At 48.1% G+C, this 20,699-nt stretch overlaps 1 protein-coding gene across 7 annotated transcripts in view; it reads left to right on the top strand.

Annotated features, from left to right (window-relative positions):
• The window catches only part of LOC106580148 (cotranscriptional regulator FAM172A homolog), a 199,266-nt gene that overhangs the window by 10,093 nt on the left and 168,474 nt on the right, over nt 1–20,699 (top strand). For all 7 annotated transcript variants that reach the window (XM_014160887.2, XM_014160885.2, XM_014160886.2 and 4 more), the window contains exons 5-6: nt 6,572–6,637; nt 7,709–7,900. In XM_014160887.2, coding sequence (XP_014016362.1) covers nt 6,572–6,637; nt 7,709–7,900 — 258 coding nt within the window. The remainder of the gene's footprint in view (nt 1–6,571; nt 6,638–7,708; nt 7,901–20,699) is intronic.

Here is a 20,699-nt window from a genome sequence, read left to right as displayed (position 1 = left end):
GTCAGCCGATCCACGTTCTCCCCGTGTTAATATCTCTCACTATTGTCTTAGCCGAACCCACTACACACACTCTCTCACACACACACACACACACACACACACACACACACGAATGAGAGATCATTGTTTGATCTGCATCATTGAACGCTATCTAGTACCCCTTGGAGCTGTGTCTGTCTATTTCAGCAAGTGTGTGTGTGCATGCATGCACACTTCTGCAGTTCTTCATAAGCTATTCGTGAGCGTGTGTGTTCCAGGATTACCTTTGAGGTTATGTGTGTGTGTGTGCGTTCTTGCATGCCTGTGTGTGTAGAATCAGGGTGACCTGGGCCCTGTAGGGCTCAGTGAAAGTGTAATTGTTGCTGTAAGTGATAGTTCCCCCTGATAGATGACAAGCATGATGCCAGGCCCAGATGGAGCTGAATTAAGCTGTTAATAAATGAGGATTTTTCTCCCCACCTCCCTGCATCTGTGGGATGACACACACATACATACACACACACACACACACACACACACACACACACACACACACACACACACACACACACACACACACACACACACAATATTCTAATGAACCTGGGCTCAGCCAGATGGCTGTATTGTGAAGATCTCTCTCTCTCTTTGTGTGTTTCGCTCTGTCTCTCTCTCTCTCTCCGCTGTGTGTATCGTTGGCTCATCCCTTTATACAGTAGAGCCAGTTTTGCGAAGACGAGCTCGAAGCTAGTCGTCAACACCAGTGGGTCCTGTGTGTGCTGTACATGCAGTTGAATTGACCAAATGAGCAGTACATGCTGATATAATCTGGTATTTTATGTAGTCGTGAGTATGGTCATGTTACGTTTTCAAAGGAGTGAAGTGTAATGATGAAATGGCAAAAAGACACGCCCAGCTTCACCCACCCAGGGAGGAAGCAGTAGGCCTCTGCTCTACTGTATACCCGTGAGCGAGATGGGAAGCAGGGCGTGCGACGGCAACGGCGAGCCCACACACGCCTATCAGTCACGGACGTTTTGTTTTGGAAGTTAAGAGGATCCCTCTAAAGAGGAGCAAAATGGCAGCTGTCTCTCTTGATTTATCGCATCTCATCACTCCTCGAACCCCACGGCGCGGCTGGTAGAGAGGGAGGGAGGGAGTGAGGGTGGGTGGGGAAGGGAGGAGAGCCTAAGCACAGGCAGCCACGGCGCCGTACTTTAAAAGTGAATTATCCCTCGGCCGGCTTCTGAGGTAACACCTGAGGTGGTCATTAGACTGCCATTAAGGAGTGCAGCGCAGCACAGTGCGTAGCCTGAGAGGAGGGAGAGCGGGAGAGGAAGTGAGATGAGCCTCCATGCAGACACCCCCCTCCCTCTCTCCCTCCCTCTCTCCGGAGAACAAACTTCCCCCAGATACAGGCACACACAACACAGGGACCTTGTGGGAATTGCTTTGGGAGTGCATCAGCTTTGTTCTTCCATATACCCCACTGATAAAAAAAAAAGGAGACGGGAGGGGGTTGAAGTAAGACAACAGTTGACTCTATTTTAAATCTCAGCCTGATGTTAGACAAGCCAACCCTTAAAATAAACACTATTCTTCCTTTTGCTCTCTTCTCCTGTAGCTTTGCTTTACTGCTGCCGTTGTCTTTTTGTTGTTGTTTGGGGAGTTTCTTCATCTTTTTCTATTCTTCCGTAAAGAAGAAGCGTTTCTTTTCCGGGCCCTGTCACTGTAACCATGCCGAGCTCTCCTCACTTTCATTATGTAAACAGCTTTGATATCGTCGCCGTGTGCCTCCTCTCTGCGTAAGTGGCTTTTAGAGAGAGCTCCGGACTGCCTGCTCTCGTCTCTCTCTGTCTGTCTGTCTCTGTCTCTGTGTTTGGGAAGTGTGGCGGTAGAGCGATACTTAAACCAGCCAGTACAGTCTGTAGAGCTCACTCTCCCATTCCTCAGGCCCACATCTCTAGCCACCACTGGACAGAGCAGGGCAGGCCTGCTCCATAGCCACTTGTTGTCTGTGTTTGGGCTTTTGAGCTACGGTCAGACCTGGGGTAACCCTCACCTCCTCCCATCCCCCCCCATGTCAGTTGTAACTAGGGTTGCAAAGGGAGGGTATTTTACTGGAAACTTTAGAAGTTGACCAGTAAACTACCAGAATGTTGGTATCTTTCAAGGATTTTATGTAACCTATCACAAGACATCTAGTGGCCCTTTTGGGTACTTCAGATTATCACAGGCGTCTGTAATCATCTCTGGCCCTCTGTGTGGCATCATCACATGTAAAATATATGAAAGAATTGAATAAGATAATTTTAAATGAGAATGACAAAGCTGTAAAACGTGATCCTAAATAAAAACCATCAACTTAGTGAATACTATTGGTGTTTAATATGAGGAGTTCAGCATGAAATATCCTTTATGTATAACTGTTTTTACAAAATGTTATTTATTTGACTCTGTCAGTATGTATTTGCTGTCAATATTTTGGCGTCAAACTGGTGGTGGCAGTTGTGAATAAAGTAAATAGCTGGACAAGTTGCAGTGGTAATAATGCTGTTGTTGATTAGATGCTTTTTTCATTAATTAGGCTGTTTTCTATTGAACCATATGGTCTATCCACTAGAGCTGTATGGACAATATGGACACAGATATAATAAATGAATCAAATATGTGAATAATTGTTAAAAAAAAATATTCAAGTATAAATTACGAGAGATTGCCATAGATTTTCTGTTAATTACCAAAATTGCTGAAGATGCTGGTAACTTTGGCAAATTACTGATAGCTTTGCAACCCTAGTTGTACCCTCCTCCCCACCTTTCCCCCCACCTTCCTTGTCCGGGGCAACATTCACCCCCTCCTCTCCCACCTTTCCCTCCACCCCCTTTATCTTCGATAACCCTTATCCCCTCCTCCTCTCCCCCCACCACCATGTCCGGTGGATCATCTCCTTATCGCCTCGAGAGGTCAGCTGGACCAAGCATGACTGGAGTAATCAGAGAGCATTACACAATGTGGGAGGTCTGGATTCTACCCCCCCCCCCTATCTGAGGAAGGCCCTCCCTTGTTAGTTTGAAGAGGGTTTTTCCACCAGGTTAGTTTACAAACAGATCGACTTACCAACACAGTGGTCTTCATTAAGGCCTTAACCGGGGGGTGAGATGATGTGGGCAGTAGAGAGAAGAGAAGGGTAGGAGAGGGTCGTTGAGGGGGGGGCTATCGCTCGCCCACTCAGTGGAAAGCGCTTGGTCAAGGCCAGTCACCCACCCTCTCTCCCTCCAATCTCAGCTGTCTACCGCAGTGGGAGCTGGCACCGGCCACACACATGCTCCTTAGGATTACCTTTCTCTCCTCCCTCCCTCCCCCCCACAGACTGGGCCCTCCTGTAAACCCTTCCTTCCTCTCTGCTCCTCCTGGTTCCTGGGGCACCGTGGGGTACGTCACCACAGCACTTCCCCTCAAACGAACCACATAGGCCCCCCCCCCCAGAGAAAGGGAGACGGAAGGGTCTGTTTAGAAACGCCCGGCCTTGATGAGTAGAGGAGACCTTGGGATGTGGGCTACCTGGCTGGGCTGTGGAGGTGGTGAGCGCTACGCTGCTTTCAGAGACATGTGGAGACATCATCCAACTGATGTCACAGGTTCAACGGGGTCAGGGGTACATGCGTCTTCCTCCTCCTCCTCATCTTCCTCGCCACACTTTGCCGCGCTGTCATTTTTGCCACAGCGAGTAGTTTAAGTAATACCGGCAGTACGTCTAATTTTGACAGTTGGGCAGTTTTTTTTGGGGGGGGCATCAGCCAAATGTCCCCAATCCTCGTCAGTGTTGAGTGCACCCCCACTATCACAATCAACCTCAGCAGCACCAGCAGCCAGCCCCAGACAGACATGGCTCCAGGGAGAGAGAGACAGAACCACTTAGCACTCCTCCACTACCTGCAGGGCCAGGCCTTTCATTATAAGACTAATAACACTGTGTTAATGATGTGACAAAGTGCTGTAGCTTATGCCGCTGATCGGCTGCAGAGAGAGATGGCTGAGGCCCACGCGGCGATTGTAGCCATTTTCTCGTAGTAGTGAAGTTTCTTGTAGTGTGTGTGTGTTTGCACTTCTTTGCCTGTTTGTGTGTGTGTGTGTGTGGTGGTTACAGCTCCCATCAGCATATGATATTTTTTACTCTGTAACCATGTCATCTATGTTGACCATGTTGCCAGCAGCTTACCACACTACATCCCACTGCTGGCTTGCCTCTGAAGCTAAGCAAGATTGGTCCTGGTCGGTCCCTGGATGGGAGACCAGATGCTGCTGGAAGTGGTGTTGGATGGTCCACCCAAAAATATTCCAATGCCCCAGGGCAGTAATAAGGGACGTTGCCCTGTGTAGAGGGGCCGTTTTTCGGATGGGACGTTTAAACGGGTGTCCTGACTCTCTGTGGTCAAAAAAGATCCCATGGCACTTATTGTAAGAGTAGGGGTGTTAACCCTGGTGTCCTGACTAAATTCCCAAGCTGTCACTCATACCATCATGGTCACCTAATCATCCCCAGGTTCCAATTGGCTCATTCATCCCCCCTACTCACCCCTGTAACTATTCCCCATGTCGTTGCTGTAAATGAGAATGTGTTCTCAGTCAGCTTACCTTGTAAAATAATAAATAAGGGTAAAATGAATTAAAAAGTACTCTGTGGGGTTTGTTATTTTGGGCTTGTGTGTGGACTCCCTCTCTCTCTCATCCGGGCCTGGAGTGATACTGATCTCAGAGCTGTGCTTCCTCATCTGACTCCAATCAGCAAGCCCCTGTATCCTGACCCTGGGCCTGTCTGTCAACCTGAACAAAGACCTCTGTGTACCGGCGGACAGACACACACGAAACAGCACATATACACTATGCTTCATGCATGCTCTGCCTACATATGCGTGCGTGCGTGCGCGCACACACACCCACACTCACACACGCGCTCTCAGTCCACCCTCGCTCTCAGTCCCCCTCCCCCACCTCCCCATTCCTTATCTTTTTCCACATCAGATGGTTTTCAGGCCACCTGAGGCGCTGAACAAATAATGTAGCACAAATGAAATTTCCTGCTAGGGTTATTGATGCCATTAAAAACTTGCATATTGAGCCTCGCAATCATTTTAGTCTTCATCAGGGAGCCTGACATTTAGTGAATTAGCTGATGTGGCCACAGCTATATCTCTTAGCGTTCGGAGCGTTCCTCATCTAGCGGGTCAAATGGTAAAATCTGTCATCTCATTTGGTCTGTCCGCCAGGCCTGCGATTGGCTAATCCCTCCTAATCATATCTCATGGCATCATTTGTCCATAATGTGTTTCTTTAGACACATAATCAGGTTAGCAATGACTTTCTTTTGGCTTTAAAAGAGCATGTGGTTATAATGATTGGTATTAGCCTTTTCCCTCTGACTTTGCTTAGAGGAGACTGTGGGCTTTGAATACTGAACTAGGTACTGGTTTAACTCTGTGCAATGTTGTGGAGTATTGTATTGGATCCTGTGACTGTACCATACTGCTATCTGGTAGTACACCCATACCCCAAAACTATGTTGTATTGTACCGATGTAAATAGGTTTAAGTACCTAGGCAACAGTGTGACAGTGGTCACTCAGTTTGTGTGTGCCTGTGTGTCTCAGGGCTCAGACCTGACACGCTCTGCCTCCACGGCGCCTCGTCTCTCCCTCCCAGCCCCTTGGTTTCCTGTGTGGCTCCAGGGAGTCCGGCTAAAGCGAACACAAACACAGAGGACAGGGAGGGACCTGACTCTGGCCTGTCCAGCTGTCCCTGTGGTCACCCCAGACGCCACAGACCTCACCAACACCATGCCACACCACATACCCCTTGTCCTCGCCCACCCGGCTTGGGCCACAAGACCACATCGCCGCACCTCCATGCCAGGCTGGGCACGTCTGATTAATACCCCCAAACCCCCACAGCTGAGACATCATCATCATCATCCGCTACAAACACGCCAAAACACGACCGGCACAAAGTTCTTTCTCCTCCTCCCTCATCCCTCTCTCATTCGCTTCCAAACATAACGACGCCACAAAAGCCCTTATGTTTTCAGCTGCCGAGGAGTCCGAACGGGAGGGAGCGAGAGAAAGGGGAGGAGACGGGGTTAAAAAGAAAGTTGTTGATGTCATTGAACCATGAAACCGTTGGCCTGGGGTTGAAATTGCACTGTATACAAGTTCCTCAGTGCTGTGGCTGGGAGGATAAACATGTCTTACATCAGCTCGGTGCTTGTATCACAGATTTCCTCCCTTGGCTTCCATTCCCTCTATTCCCTCCAGTCCCTCTGAGCTCCAAGAGCACGGGCACGTCCCAACTCCAAACACTTTCAATTAGCTCACACATACAATACCGCCTGTCTGTCTAGGGGCCAAATACACCGACTATACACTGTGTACACGAACCAAGTAAAAGTACATGATTATTCACTCAAGCTGGGTGCTGTTCTTGCTGTGTTGCTGTACATGGTTTTGGAAGTGACGTCAACATGAGGTGTGTACCGCAAACTGTGCCGTTGTGTTCGTTGCAAATAAAGATTTCTGTTTTTTTTCTTTGTCTTTCAGATCATCACGCATTATGTTTACCAACTGCTGGAGACAAAGTGCAACTTGACAAAGGAAATCGTGCCGGTAAGTATTTGCGTGTGAGGGGGAAAAAAACGAGGCGTTCAGGCCTTTTAAAGATTATAGGGGATATTAAACGTGAAAGTTGACGTAAATGCGTCGGCTTCCGAGAATGATTATGATATTGAGTGTCCCCGGAAAACTAGGATCGGAGAGAAGGGAATCAGCTTTTTTTTCTTTCTCTCTCTTTGTCCAAAAGTGTCTCCTCAACAAATGAACTGTATTTGTGACACGTCGTTTCTGAGTCAGGAAAAGCTGTGGCTTAATCTGTTTTGCATTCAAATGCGCTCAAAGGGACTTTATTCGCTGTCACTGGCGCATTCTTGCTCTCTGCTCATCCCAACATTCAACACAGGCTTGACTTCCCCCCCGTTGCTCTTCGTTTCTGAGGAGGAAGATTGGTCCTTCTTCCTCTTAGCATTTCTCTACCCCCTGTTCATAGTGAATGTTTACAACCTCTGTTGTTCTGGGGCAGGGAGTAGCCGTTAACGGCACTAACAACCTATAAATCACCTAGCTAACCCAGTTTTTATTACACCTGTACACTTTTACACTCTGCCTGCCTTATTTATCTGGTTATTCCGCCGGAATATCGCACTGTTCTAGTGTGTGCGCACGCGGGTGTGTGGTAGTGGTGGGTCCGTCCACCTGCCTCGAGTTGAACTTGTGACCGCAGATTTTAAGCAGATTAACCAGGGCCAAGTATAGAAGGAGGGAACAAGAGAAAGAAAGAGAAGAAAGGCTGAGATTTCGCCCCCTCCCCTTTTTCTTTGTCTGCTTGGATTAAGTTCTTGCAGCTGCCACCCATGGTTTTTACGGACAGTGCGTGTCTCCTCAGAGATTCCTCTAGGCACACTGGGGACCTCGTCCATCCAAGGGCAGTTGAGGACACACGCATTGGGCCTTATTCGTTACTACGCAGGATGTCAGACCCTCCGTCCCACCCGCCCGCCTTCCAAAAACATGCTAACAAGGCCATGCTTCCTTCCGAGTACTGTACTTCTGAACATGATTTTGATTACATATTTGTTTAAATTGCTGCACTAATGAAAGGATGATACTGTGTCATGTGACCAGGTGGATGCCACAGAGGAGGAGCCCAGGAGTTTCATCTACATGAGTGCTGATGCCATGTCCAACCCTGCCAAGCTGCTGGTGCTCATCCAGGGGTGCGGGGTGGTCCGGGCCGGCCAGTGGGCACGACGCCTCATCATCAACCAAGACCTTGACTCAGGAACACAGATCCCCTTCATCACCCGCGCCCAGGAGGTAGGGCCGCCGCCCACCCGGGTGACACTGGGGGGGTTAACCTGCCAGGGGTACAGAGGTGTTGGGTTGGCAGAGGTGGTTGGGGTAACCATGGGGTCTGCAGATTGCTCTGCAGATTGCGTTTAGGTATGAGTCTTGTTTGTCTTCGTGAATGGCAGACCTGGGTGTGGCCTTGTGACTTATGGTAGCCTGGTTGGTTAGGGCTGTAGCTTGGCCGGGGCTTTTTAGATGCGTCTAGGCTGCGAATGTTTGTGTGTGTGTGTAAGGGACATTGAACATGTGATTCTGTGTTGTTTCTGTGGTGTATATATGTCTTGGTTTAATTTTGATTTGTGTTGAATACTTTGTCATTTTATAAACGGGTTATTGTGAGAGTATGCAGGCCTGTAGCCTATTTCTATACATGCATCTTGTTCAATCTCCCACCCCCCCCTCTATCTCTCTGTCTTTGTATTCCCCTGTGTGACACTGCCAGCTGCAGTGCTGCAGTTCAGTGTTCTAGGCTGTGGTCTGTCTGTCTGTCTGTCTGTCTGAGTCTTAGCTGCAGGTCAGCCCTCAGGTCTGCAGCAGCTTCACACCACCGTGCTCCCTGATCAGCAAGGCTCCCCTCTCGACACACACACACACTCTATCTCTCTCTCTGCATCTTTCTCTCTCTCTCTTTACCTCCGTCTCTTTCTTTCTTTCTTTTTCTTTCTTTCTCTTTCTACCTCTCTCTGTCTCGCTCTCACACCCCCTCTTACTCGAAGACCCTTGGAAGGCATCCCGGCCGTGCCCTCCTTCAGCATGTACCCTAGAAATAGCCAAGGTTTGGGTAGTATGTTGTAAATAATGGTGGTGATGTGAGGTAGTGAAGAAAGGCCTTTAGGAGTCAACTAGGCCTGAGGGCCTCGGGAAGCTTTGAGACCACCTGGAATCTCTCCTTTCACTTCCATCTCTGACACAGAGAGGTATTCTATTGTTTTGTTAGGGCTCTCTCCAATGAAAACCCCCTTTTTTAGGGCAGCCACATTCCTCCGCAGACTTCCATCCATAATGTGTAAACCCAGGTGAAGTTTTAGCGCGAGCCGTGATGCCGATGTTGTGTGAAGTGTAATTTAGATTCTCATTTCTTCTCCCCGTGCCCTTGTGTACGGCAGGACTGCGTCAGCGTGCCGGAAGCCCCAGGTTTTCCACACTCTTATTTCCCCCCTCATCACAGCGCTCATTTGTCAACCTGGCCTAAGCTACCTGCCTAATTTAATCGGCCCACCGTTCAAATTGACTTAGGGGAGATCCCTGCTTTCTCTCTCTCTCCCGCCTTCTAAATGTCATAAAGACTTGCGCAGACGGCCAGGTTTATTTGCCGGCGCGACTGGAGCAGAGATGTGTGTGTTACAGTACGACTGGTTATTATTACATTTGCCTGGAGAGTTGCGTTCCTCAGACACAAAGTGACAGGCGAGATATAGAGACCGCTGTGAGTATAGCCGTGTCCATTCATCATGATAAAACAAGGAGCCGTATCCTTACGCCTTTGACACATCGTCATCATGGCATTTACAGGAAGTTCTTCCACTCTGGGATGGAGCTGGATACCTATTAGCCACTACTGTTGGCGCTTCTTAGTGAAATTTCCTCTAGGTACAGATCTAGGATCAGTTCCTCCTCTCCCAATCACAACCTTAACCATTAGTAGGGAAAATGCTAAACTGACCCAAGATGAGGCCTCTGAGTTGCAAAGGTGTTAGGAGGAAAGCCAGGAGTTATTCCCTGACCATGTGACCAGACCAGGAAAAACTCTGGTTACGTGGTTAGGGGAAGCGAGGCAGACGGACAGGCAGACAGACAGGCAGACAGACAGTTCCCCCTCTGACTACCTGAGTGGGAGCTCTAGCCCGACTCTACGAGGAGATGTTATCTCAGGTGGGCTGATTAACACATAGCCGACCAGGAGATCAAGTAGAACCTCTTCACACTGCAGATTCATCATGTCCTCCACTCTTCTCTCATTTTCTCCCCTTCCTGTCTGGAAGACTCCTCTCTTGGAGAGCTGTACAGCCACAGAGAGCTGAAGTGTCCAGGATATTGAACGGCGGAGTGTGAACTGTCTGAGGAGGCTAAAGTGTAGGCGGGACTGATTTAGGGCCTTACGTGTTCCCTCTCCTTATGTGGTAACCGTGTCAGAATGGTGCATGCTATAATAAACTGTTATTCTGTTTTCTAACAAAGGCAATTCTGTGTAGATGCACCGCAGGATACAATTCATTCACCCCCCCCCACCACCACCACCACCACCTGACTACCTGTGTTAACCCCTGTTGGACCTGTCTCGTGTGTACTACCACGAGATGCAGAGGAACCGTGCAGTCCACCATCATTACCAGTGTGTTCTAATGGAGACAAAGGAAGCCTTTAGCCATTCAATACACACACACATGGATGCACCCACGCACACGCAGCCATATCGCCGGGCAGAGGGGGGAATTCACACCATGTATGTGTCAGCGGTAGAAAACCCCCACTTTTCATTCCTCTCCGTCCTCCTTTGAAGCCACACTTAGCCCCGGCCCTCCTGTCCAATGGGATCAGTTCTGGCAAAGCCGTGGATTGTGGGAAAAGGAGTTTGCGCTGGTTAATCAGACCCCAGACGACCCCCCTCCTCCGCCTGACCGGGCATGTGCCTCTCCCCCATCAGGGTGAATCTGAGGGCAACCTTCCCTGGCTCTCACCATCAGACTCAAAACACACTTATTTCTGGGAAGCCAACCTTTAGGCTATATCAGTAGCCACAGTGAAAACGACTAGCTGCAGCGTCCACTATGGATAACAAGTATGCTGGACCTATGTCTATGACAAGCTATCACACTGTCGCCAAGACTATGACAATTAAATAAGCAATGTCTGAGTGTTTGGTTTTAAAAAAAATCGACGCCCAGTTATGACAGCTATACCTTCCCGTTTATGACTACTAAGATATTGTATGTGTGAGTACACTGTGCTGTACACTCACACGCACGCACACATGTATCCATACTCACACACAGTAACACATGTATCCATACTAACACACACAGAGCATGCACACACACACACACACACACACACACACACACACACACTCCACCACTCACACCACCCTCCCTCACACTCGGCACAGTTGTTGCGGATGGTGTGGAAGTGGCGCTATTCCCAGAGCCTGGCTGTAAAGTGACAGGCGAGGGGAGCCCACTCCAGCGCGGGCCCCAGTGGCAGCACAGGCAGAGTCGGGAGGCAGGAGAGGAGAGAGGGGTGGAGGGAGGCAGCCGGCTGACAGCTCCACTGCAGGGAGAGGCCCTCTTAATGACAGCTTATTCCTTCATGATTTCAATTCTTGACAGTGGACAGGTCTGCTTGTTGCGTCATGGCAGCTGTATCATTACCTTCTGGCCCTGTCAAGGCTGCATTTTGAGAGAGAGAGAGAGAGAGAGAGAGAGAGGGAGAGAAAGGAAGGAAGGTAGAAAAGAGAGGACAACCGACCAGAGGTAAGAGAGAGAGAGAGGGAAAGGGGAAAGAAAGAAGAGAGAAGAGGATGTGGGCAGGATGTGTTTAGCAGTGCTGGGTTCTAGTAGTTACCTGGGATTGTGAGTGGATTGGTGCAGTACTCAAACACTGTTGTCATTCATGGTTGAAGGGGAGCGATAGGTAATGCTGTCGCATACTGTCTGCAATATTCAGGAAAACATGCAACTAGGCAAACGCACACCCACAAGTACACACAAACTAGGCTTGGGCGGTATCCAGATTGCCATACCTTCATACCGACCTTGTCATCCTAGGATATTCGGTAATATTGGCACTGAACACAAGGGCCGCAATTTCAAACCCCACTGAGCCTCTGTAATCTGAAGGTTAGCAATGCTAACAAGTACATGTCACATCCCATAGGGAATGCTAGCTAAATGCTAATGAGCGCATAGCGAACATTTTATACAGTGTCTGATATAAACGTTTTGCTGGACAGGCATTCCGGCTCATAAAGTTACACAAGTAACTCAAAAATGCTACTCCCAGTTTGCTACTCGCGCAAAACAAATATAAGACAGCAAGGCTTTTGATCCAGGAGAGGTTTCTCTGCTTTTAGCAAGAGAAGCTTGATTTTGCAAGAAGCTAACCAAATGCACAACTGCAGAGCATTTAGAACATTTTAGACAGTTTACTTAATAATAGTTAGAAGATATCTAGCTGGCAAACATTTAGTTGTGAATTCCATACGGTAACTAAATCACCTGGTGGGTGGTGCACAACGGTGAGTGACTCTCTCGTCATTGTGTGCTTGTAAACACACACCATGTGATGGGACTACCAGTAAGCTTCATAATGAAAAAGAATATGACGGATGAAATGAAGAACACAATCTTCTTTATCTCCTAAAATCATCCCAGGATACAGTTGAAGTCGGAAGTTTACGTACGCCTTAGCCAAATCCATTTAAACTCAGTTTTTCACAATTCCTGACATTTAATCCTCGTAAAAATTTCCTGTCTTAGGTCAGTTAGGATCACTACTTTATTTTAAGAATGTGAAATGACAGAATAATAGTAGAGAGAAGGATTTATTTCAGCTTTTATTTCTTTCATCACATTCCCAGTGGGTCAGAAGTTTACATACACTCAATTAGTATTTGGTAGCATTGCCATTAAAATTGTTTAACTTGGATCAAACGTTTTGGGTAGCCTTCCACAAGCTTCCCACAATAAGTTGGGTGAATTTTGGCCCATTCCTCCTGACAGAGCTGGTGTAACTGAGTCAGGTTTGTTGGCCTCCTTGCTCGCACGCTTATTTCAGTTCTGCCCACATATTTTCTATAGGATTGAGGTCAGGGCTTTGTGATGGCCACTCCAATACCTTGACTTTGTTGTCCTTAAGCCATTTTGCCACAACTTCTGAAGTATGCTTGGGGTCATTGTCCGTTTGGAAGACCCATTTGCGACCAAGCTTTAACTTCCTGACTGATGTCTTGAGTTGTTGCTTCAATATATCCACATAATTTCCCCCGTCATGATGCCATCTATTTTGTGAAGTGCACCAGTCCCTCCTGCAGCAAAGCACCCCCACAACATGATGCTGCCACCCCCGTGCTTCACGGTTGGGATGGTGTTCTTCGACTTGCAAGCCTCCCCCTTTTTCCTCCGAACATAACAATGGTCATTATGGCCAAACAGTTCTATTTTTGTTTCATCAGACCAGAGGACATTTCTCTAAAAAGTACGATCTTTGTCCCCATGTGCAGTTGCAAACCGTTGTCTGGCTTTTTTATGGCGGTTTTGGAGCAGTGGCTTCTTCCTTGCTGAGCGGCCTTTCAGGTTATGTCGATATAGGACTCGTTTTACTGTGGATATAGATAGTTTTGTACCTGTTTCCTCCAGCATCTTCACAGGGTCATATGCTGTTGTTCTGGGATTGATTTGTTCTTTTTGTACCAAAGTACGTTCATCTCCAGGAGACAGAATGCGTCTCCTTCCTGAGCGTGTTGACAGCTGCGTGGTCCCATGGTGTTTATACCTGCGTACTATTGTTTGTACAGATGAACGTAGTACCTTCATGCATTTGGAAATTGCTCCCAAGGATGAACCAGACTTGTGGAGGTCTACAATTTTTTTTCTGAAGTCTTGGCTGATTTCTTTTGATTATCCCGTGATGTCAAGCAAAGAGGCACTGAGTTTGAAGGTAGGCCTTAAAATGCATCCACAGGTAAACTTCCAATTGACTCAAATGATGTCAATTAGCCTATCAGAAGCTTCTAAAGCCGTGACATCAGTTTCTGGAATTTTCCAAGCTGTTTAAAGGCACAGTCAACTTAGTGTATGTAAACTTCTGACCCACTGGAATTGTGATACAGTGAATTATAAATGAAATAATCTGTCTGTAAACAATTGTTGGAAAAATTACTTGTGTCATGCACAAAGTTGATGTCCTAACCGACTTGCCAAAACTATAGTTTGTTAACAAGAAATTTGTGGAGTGGTTGAAAAACGACTTCAACTGTATATACTGTATACCGCCCAAGCCTAACACACACGCACACGCACACACCACTCTTTAAGCTTGCTAGTTGGCTACCTGGTCTCCCGTATGGATGGAGGGATTGTGGGTAGGACAACTAGCTCTCACAGTCTCATGTCAGCGTTAGACATTCATCCACGTTCCAAATGTTAAAGTGTGTAAGGTTAAGTTTAGGCATTAACTCCGAAATCTGGTTAAGGTTAGGGTTCAGATTTGGGATACGCTCAGAACAAAAAATCTCAAAAACAACTTCCTATCACTGGATTACCAATTTCACTGTTGCCCCTAGTGGCCAGTTTCCACGTCGTCTCCCAACGTCCTCAGACATGGATGGATGTTGAATACTGACTTGTGTCACAGGTGACATGGCCGGGGTAGGAAGCTGCTCTCTCACCGTGGCGTTTGGAGCGCAGGAGGGAGTGAAAAGGAGCATTTGACAGTAGCAATACATACAGTAACTGCTGTAGCCATGCATCTCTCTTTCTCTTACTTTTTTAATCCCCACACATTCCCTCTCCCAATCCATATTTTTAGCATATTCGTATTTTTTTCTGATTGGTTTAGAATGTATCTTTGACCCCTGCCTCTAGCCCCCCCCAGTCCCCTTCACGACACCCCCCTTTCTCCCTGCAGTGCACCCCCCCCCCCCCAACACACACACACCTCAATAACCCCCTTAAGTCAATCCCTCAACCCTCACTCCTGCTCCACACACACACACACACACACACTCACGCAGAGTAAGAAAGGAAAAAGCCTTGAACCCCCCCCCAAAAAAAAAACAAGCAACTGCATTTCATTGAAAATAAAGTATTTAATAAAAAACAAGATCCATACACCCTCCTCTCTCCCCGCCCCCTCCTTGCTCTTTCTAGTCAGTTAGGCTCGGCACTGGAGACTTGCTGGAAAGAAAGATGGGGGTGTGGTGTTTTCAAAAGTGTGTCAAAAGCCTAGGGGTTTGTATCTGCCCAGAATTTCAATGGGAGGCTGAAAGGGGCAGGGAAGCGGGCTGAACTCAAACACAGGAATCTTGTTTAATTTCTGTCATGTTGCTTTTTTCTTTTTTTCCTGGATTGATGTCTTTTTCAAAATGTACTTCTCGACTTCGTCGCTTTGTGATACTGTATACCAGCAGCGCTCTCTCTCTCTCTCTCTCGCGCTCTCTCTTGCTCTCTCCTACTCTCCCTCCCCATTTTCTCCTCAAATCCCCTCATTTTACCCCCTAGCCCTGAGCTCTCGTGTGTGTGTGTGTGTGTGTGCTCTGACTGCTCTCTGCATTAAATAGCCGTGTATGTTGCTTGTGTGTAAATCTTAGGGTGTTTTTTTCTCATCTGGTGATCATGGTGGAAGCTGGTCTTTGGGGGTTAGGTTATGATGTTTGTATGCATGTACAAGAAGGGCATGTGTGTGGTGTGTGTGTTTAGGGGTTGGGTTATCGAGGCTCTCTGGGGTTCTGGGAGGGTAGAATCGAAGGAGTGTGCTGTGCCGTGCGTGAAGGGGTCAGAGGATGGGCTGGTCTGAGCTGGCCTTGTAATTGAGGCCCTGCATGGGACCCATATCTCCAGGTGGAATGTGCAGCGTTTCCTGCAGTAAAAATCAATGCACTTGACGCCTTCAAAGGCAGCAGAGGCTGAGACTTGCTCTGGGGTTAAACCTCTTTTAAATAGCCTCCCGCGGGACAGCAGCTGTCAATAAAACCCAATTATTACCAGCCTAGACCCGGGAAGAGCTCGCCTGCACAGGCCAAATTAAAAATTGATCAGAAGGGGAGAAAACATTATTTTGTGGTCGTATTCCCTATCTTAACAGTGCTGCGGTGAATCTCTCATCACAGGGTTTCACCCCCCCCCCCCCCCACTCCTCTGCTTCTTTATGAACAATGGAACACCATGCTCAGTGTGTATTTGCATATTAACGTGTGTGTTTGGAGTTTATCGTTTTTTTTTTTCCTTCCAGGATTAGATTGCTGCGTGTGTGTGTGTGTGTGTGTGTGAGTGCGTGCCTGTCTGCGTGTGCGTGCTTGTGTGTGTGGCTTCCCCCCCAGCTCTGTATTGATTATGGTCTCATTTTGTCTTCCTTTTCTGGAACCATTTATTTGTCAGTCAGAAAAGGACAGAGAAAAAAAAGCAGCACTTCCTCTGGCTTCCTGTCCCCTTTAGGGAAACAAACAAAATATGATTTCTGAAGACACGGACAAGGAATAAGAATAAACACAGTGCTGACACACACACACACACACACACACACAGTACTAGAAAACGATGAGCGACTCGCGCTGCTAGAAACAGAAGCAAGCTATCTAGCTGCAGGATGGATAGAACAAAAAAGAAACGCGAAAAAAAACTTTTCTGAGTGGTGAAACATCATTCGGAAATATGCATTTATTAGCCCCAGTGTTGATAATAGCTTTTTTTTTGGTCCAAATTAACAAATGATATCATCAAGGCAGCAGTGTGTGAGGTGGGTAGTAGGTCGTTTGCAGCTGCGGGGCAGTGTGTGTGTGTGTAGCGCGTGTGTGTGTGTGTGTGTGTGTGTGTGTCCCGCTGGGACGGTCTTGTTTAGACTCTCTTCCAGAGCGCCCGAGGCAGTGTGTGTGTGTGGTGGATTCCTGCTCACTGTCTTCCTGGGAACACTCCACTGAGGCCAGGCACAGAGAACACACTCACCACTAAAACACCGCTATCGATCCCCCCCCCCGTCCTTTCCTCCGCTTGTTAATGTTACATGGGGTTTCACGTGGCGTTGGGCTTGCCGGGGTGAGAAGACGAGGCGCCGGAGCTGGACAGAGGAAATTGAGTTTGGGGAGGAGGCGGATGGGGGGGAGCGGACACCCGGTCAGCCACCAAGGAAGTCCAGAGGTCAAGTTTGAGTCCAGGCGTGTGCAGCGTCCACACGTGCTCCCGGTTCGCGCTGGTCGAGGGCTTGATCGATGAGAGAGAACTTATTGCTTAAATAGGGGTTAACGGGGTTGCAGCAACAACGCAGAGGTTACACAAAAACACCACGTAACTATCGCGGTGAACCGTTTTAGCCCTCCCTCTGTGGAGAAAGATCTGGCTGCCGGCATGAGACCAGGCCTTTCACAAGGGCTTCATGAAGGCTTCATTAGGCATTCATTAGGTGCTCATAGGACAGCCGTGTTTGACATGTAATCTGATTCAGATAGGGCGTCCTGCCTCCCCAATGAGAGTTGACTCTGTCCTTGAAACAGGCGTACTACACACACACACACACACACACACACACACACACACACACACACACACACACACACACACAGAGGCTAGAATGGAAATTTACACTGTCATGTACATTATATTGAGCAGTTCAACGGAAATATGATCTGTGCTGTGTCGAAGGTTTGTGTGTGTGTGTGCCTCCCTGCGTGCGTGTGTGTACTGGGCTTTGGGGCCAGTGTCACCTGGCCAAGACCCCTCAAGAGCCCCAGAGCCTTGACAGCGCATCTGCCTGCATCTCACCCCTGTCATTCTACCTCGCGCTCTTTCCCTCTCTTCCTCCTTTTGCCTCTCCCTCCACTCTCTTCTCCCTTTCATCCTGCCGTTGTGAACCATTCTGCCCACACACACACACACACACACACACACACACACACAGACACACACACACACACAGGGTGTCAGCGATCAACTAGGTTAATTATAGTGACACACTGACACCTCTCCTTTCTCTGTTTCCCCCACCTCCCACGACCAGGTGCTCTGTGTGTGTGTGTGTGCATGGCTGCTTGCTTGCTTGTCTTTCTTTGTACCGTATGGGCATAAGATAGGCCCTATCTTTGATCTGTTTATGTGGGCAGGCTTTTCTCGGGAAGGGTGTGTGATTGTGTGGGCACGTTTTTGTCCGTGTGTGTCACTATAGGGTGAGAGTGTTCACCCCGAAGGCCCAGTTGGTGTGCGAGTTTGTGTTTGTGTGTATGTGTGTTCATGCATTCCTCCAAAGGTCAGTTGGGTTTATGGTTGGTCATAGGCTGAGGGTTTTCTGTGTCAGGGCTTGTAGATAAGGCTGCTCTCTATCGCTCTCTCTCTGTATCTCTTCTGTCTCTCTCTCTCTCTCTCTCTCTCTCTCTCTCTCTCTCTCTCTCTCTCTCTCTCTGTGTATCTCTTCTGTCTCTCTCTCTCTCTCTGTGTATCTCTTCTGTCTCTCTCTCTCTCTCTGTGTGTCTCTTCTGTCTCTCTCTCTCTGTGTATCTCTTCTGTACCTCTCTCTCTCTCTCTCTCTGTACCTCTCTCTCTCTCTCTGTACCTCTCTCTCTCGCTCGCTCTCGCTCTGTATCTCTCGCTCGCTCTCTTTGTCTCTCTCTCTGTATCTCTTTCTCTGTGTGTGTGTCCATGGGTGCGTTTTTGCATGTCTGTGTGTACGTGTGAGAGACAGACAGTGGCCCTGAGATGGAGTCAGTAAAGGGGTGTTATCAGTATTTCCCTCTCTGTCTTTGGTGTCACTACAGGTCAGAAGCACCCAGGGTCAACTACAGGAGACACGTGGAATGACCCTGAGCGCCTGGTGTGTTTGTTGGTAGTTTTCTATGTGTGCGTGTTTCAACGCCCTCATCCGTTTCAAACTCTACCTTCCTCCCTCCCTCTCACTCGGTTCGTCTTGAGACGTTGTCAAGTGTTTTGTCGGAGTCATCAGCCTATGTATTTTCTCTCCTTTTCCGTCTCTTTTTAAAGTTGACACGCGGCCTAAAGCGTGTTATCGTCACAGTGATATGTGTTATTATCCTCCCATATGCTGACAGCCTATCCCTTAACCCTCTTAGGACTGGGACACGCTCGGCTGAGTTGTTTGCGCTTATGTCAAGTTTGCGGTTACCAGGCGCGCCATATGCCACTGTGTTATTGCCCCTGCCTGCCGTCAGTCATCTCGGCATCAACCTACAAGCACGCACACACAGGCACACACACGCACAATGCCATCGAGGGACTCGCTACCCTCGCTATGTACTATAGAGCCCCGTTTGGAAATCATGTATCCTATCTGTAGGTTTTGATGGACAGAGAAACATCTGTGGTGGTTCTTGAAGTGAACAGCCCGTGTCCCCCGTGTGTGTCTGGTGTGTGCTTGTGTATCAGTGGAGGCCGTACTGCGATCATAGGCTCTGGCCTTGCCTTTGATGTCTCTGAGTCGCTCCAGTTCAGGTTGTAAGCTACATCTTCGGTAAACATCCCTTGGCCCTGGTACTGTGTGTGTGTGTGTGTGTGTGTGTGTGTGTGCGAGTGGTTTGAGGGTTTAGGATGGATCGGTTTTTGTTTTCTATGCACTTCATTGTAATGATGAGGCAAAAGGGGCTCTGCTCTCTCTCTATCTTTCTCTCTCTTTCTTTCAGAGTTGTGTTTTCACAAAGTGTACAAACACATTGCCCCTGCAGCTTTGTGTTCTGACTGACCTTGCTCTGCCTCTCTCGGTCTCTCTGTTCTCTCTTGCTCTTTCTTCCTGCCTCACTGTCTTTCTCTCCTTTCTGGGGGTGGTCTGTGCGTGCGTGTGCGTGTGCGTGCGTGTGCGTGTGCGTGTGTGTGTGCATGCGTGTGTGTGTGCATGCTTGTGTGTGTGTGTGCGCGCGTGTGATGTTTGTTTTGTTTCTGTAAGTAGTAATGCCCTGCCTGCCGTGGGTTACCCACACTGCCTTGCCCTTTGAAGTATGTATGTGTCCTTGTGGTGTTGTACTGTTTTACCTAGTCCGATCCCGCTATAAGCCTCCCTCTCTCCCTCCATACGCACATTCTCCCCGTATTCTCTGTTGTTCCTGATGGCCTTACCAATGTCCCACAGCCCTATACCCTTTCCTTGCCCACAGGAAGGTCTTTCTCATTGTAAACTAGCATCGAGAGAGAGAGAGAGCTTTCGGCTCAATTTGTCATGAGAGCCTGCTATACAAATTGATGGAAAGTGGTGTTGGGAGAAAAACATGCATTATAAAATCCATGTACACAAACAACAAGTGTGCGGTTGAAATTGGCAAAAAAACACACATTTCTTTCCACATGGCCGTGGGGTGAGACAGGGATGCAGTTTAAGCCCCACCCTCTTCAACATATATTTCAACGAGGGCGAGGGCACTAGAACAGTCTGCAGCACCCGGCCTCACCCTACTAGAATCTGAAGTCATATGTCTACTGTTTGCTAATGATCTGGTGCTTCTGTCCCCAACCAAGGAGGGCCTACAGCAGCACCTAGATATTCTGTACAGATTCTGTCAGACTGGGCCCTGACAGTGAATCTCAGTAAGACAAAAATAAGGGCTGTTCCAATAAAGGTCCAGTTCCCAGGACCACAAATACAAATTCCATCTAGACACCGTTGCCCAACAGCACACGAAAAACTATACATACCTCGTCCTAAACATCAGCGCCACAGGTAACTTCCACAAAGCTGTGAACGATCTGAGAGACAAGAGGGGCCTTCTATGCCATCAAAAGGACAATAACATTTGACATACCATTTAGGATCTGGCTGGAAATACTTGAATCAGTTATAGAACCCATTGCCCTTTATGGTTGTGAGGTCTGGGGTCCGCTCACCAACCAAGAATTCCCAAAATGGGTCAAACACCAAAATGATCCTCTGTGTACAACGTAAAACACCAAATAATTCATGCAGATACCTGCTAATTATCAAAATAAAGAAAAGAGATGTTCAATTCTACAACCACCTAAAAGGAAGTGATTCCCAAACCTTCCATAACAAAGCCATCACCTACAGAGAGATGAACCTGGAGAAGAGTCCCCTAAGCAAGCTGGTCCTGGGGCTCTGTTCAAAC

Source organism: Salmo salar, chromosome ssa20 (assembly GCF_905237065.1).
Source record: "Salmo salar chromosome ssa20, Ssal_v3.1, whole genome shotgun sequence".
Lineage (NCBI taxonomy): Eukaryota > Metazoa > Chordata > Actinopteri > Salmoniformes > Salmonidae > Salmo > Salmo salar.
Note: the sequence above shows the minus strand (reverse complement) of the source record. Positions and strands in the feature narration are given on the sequence as shown.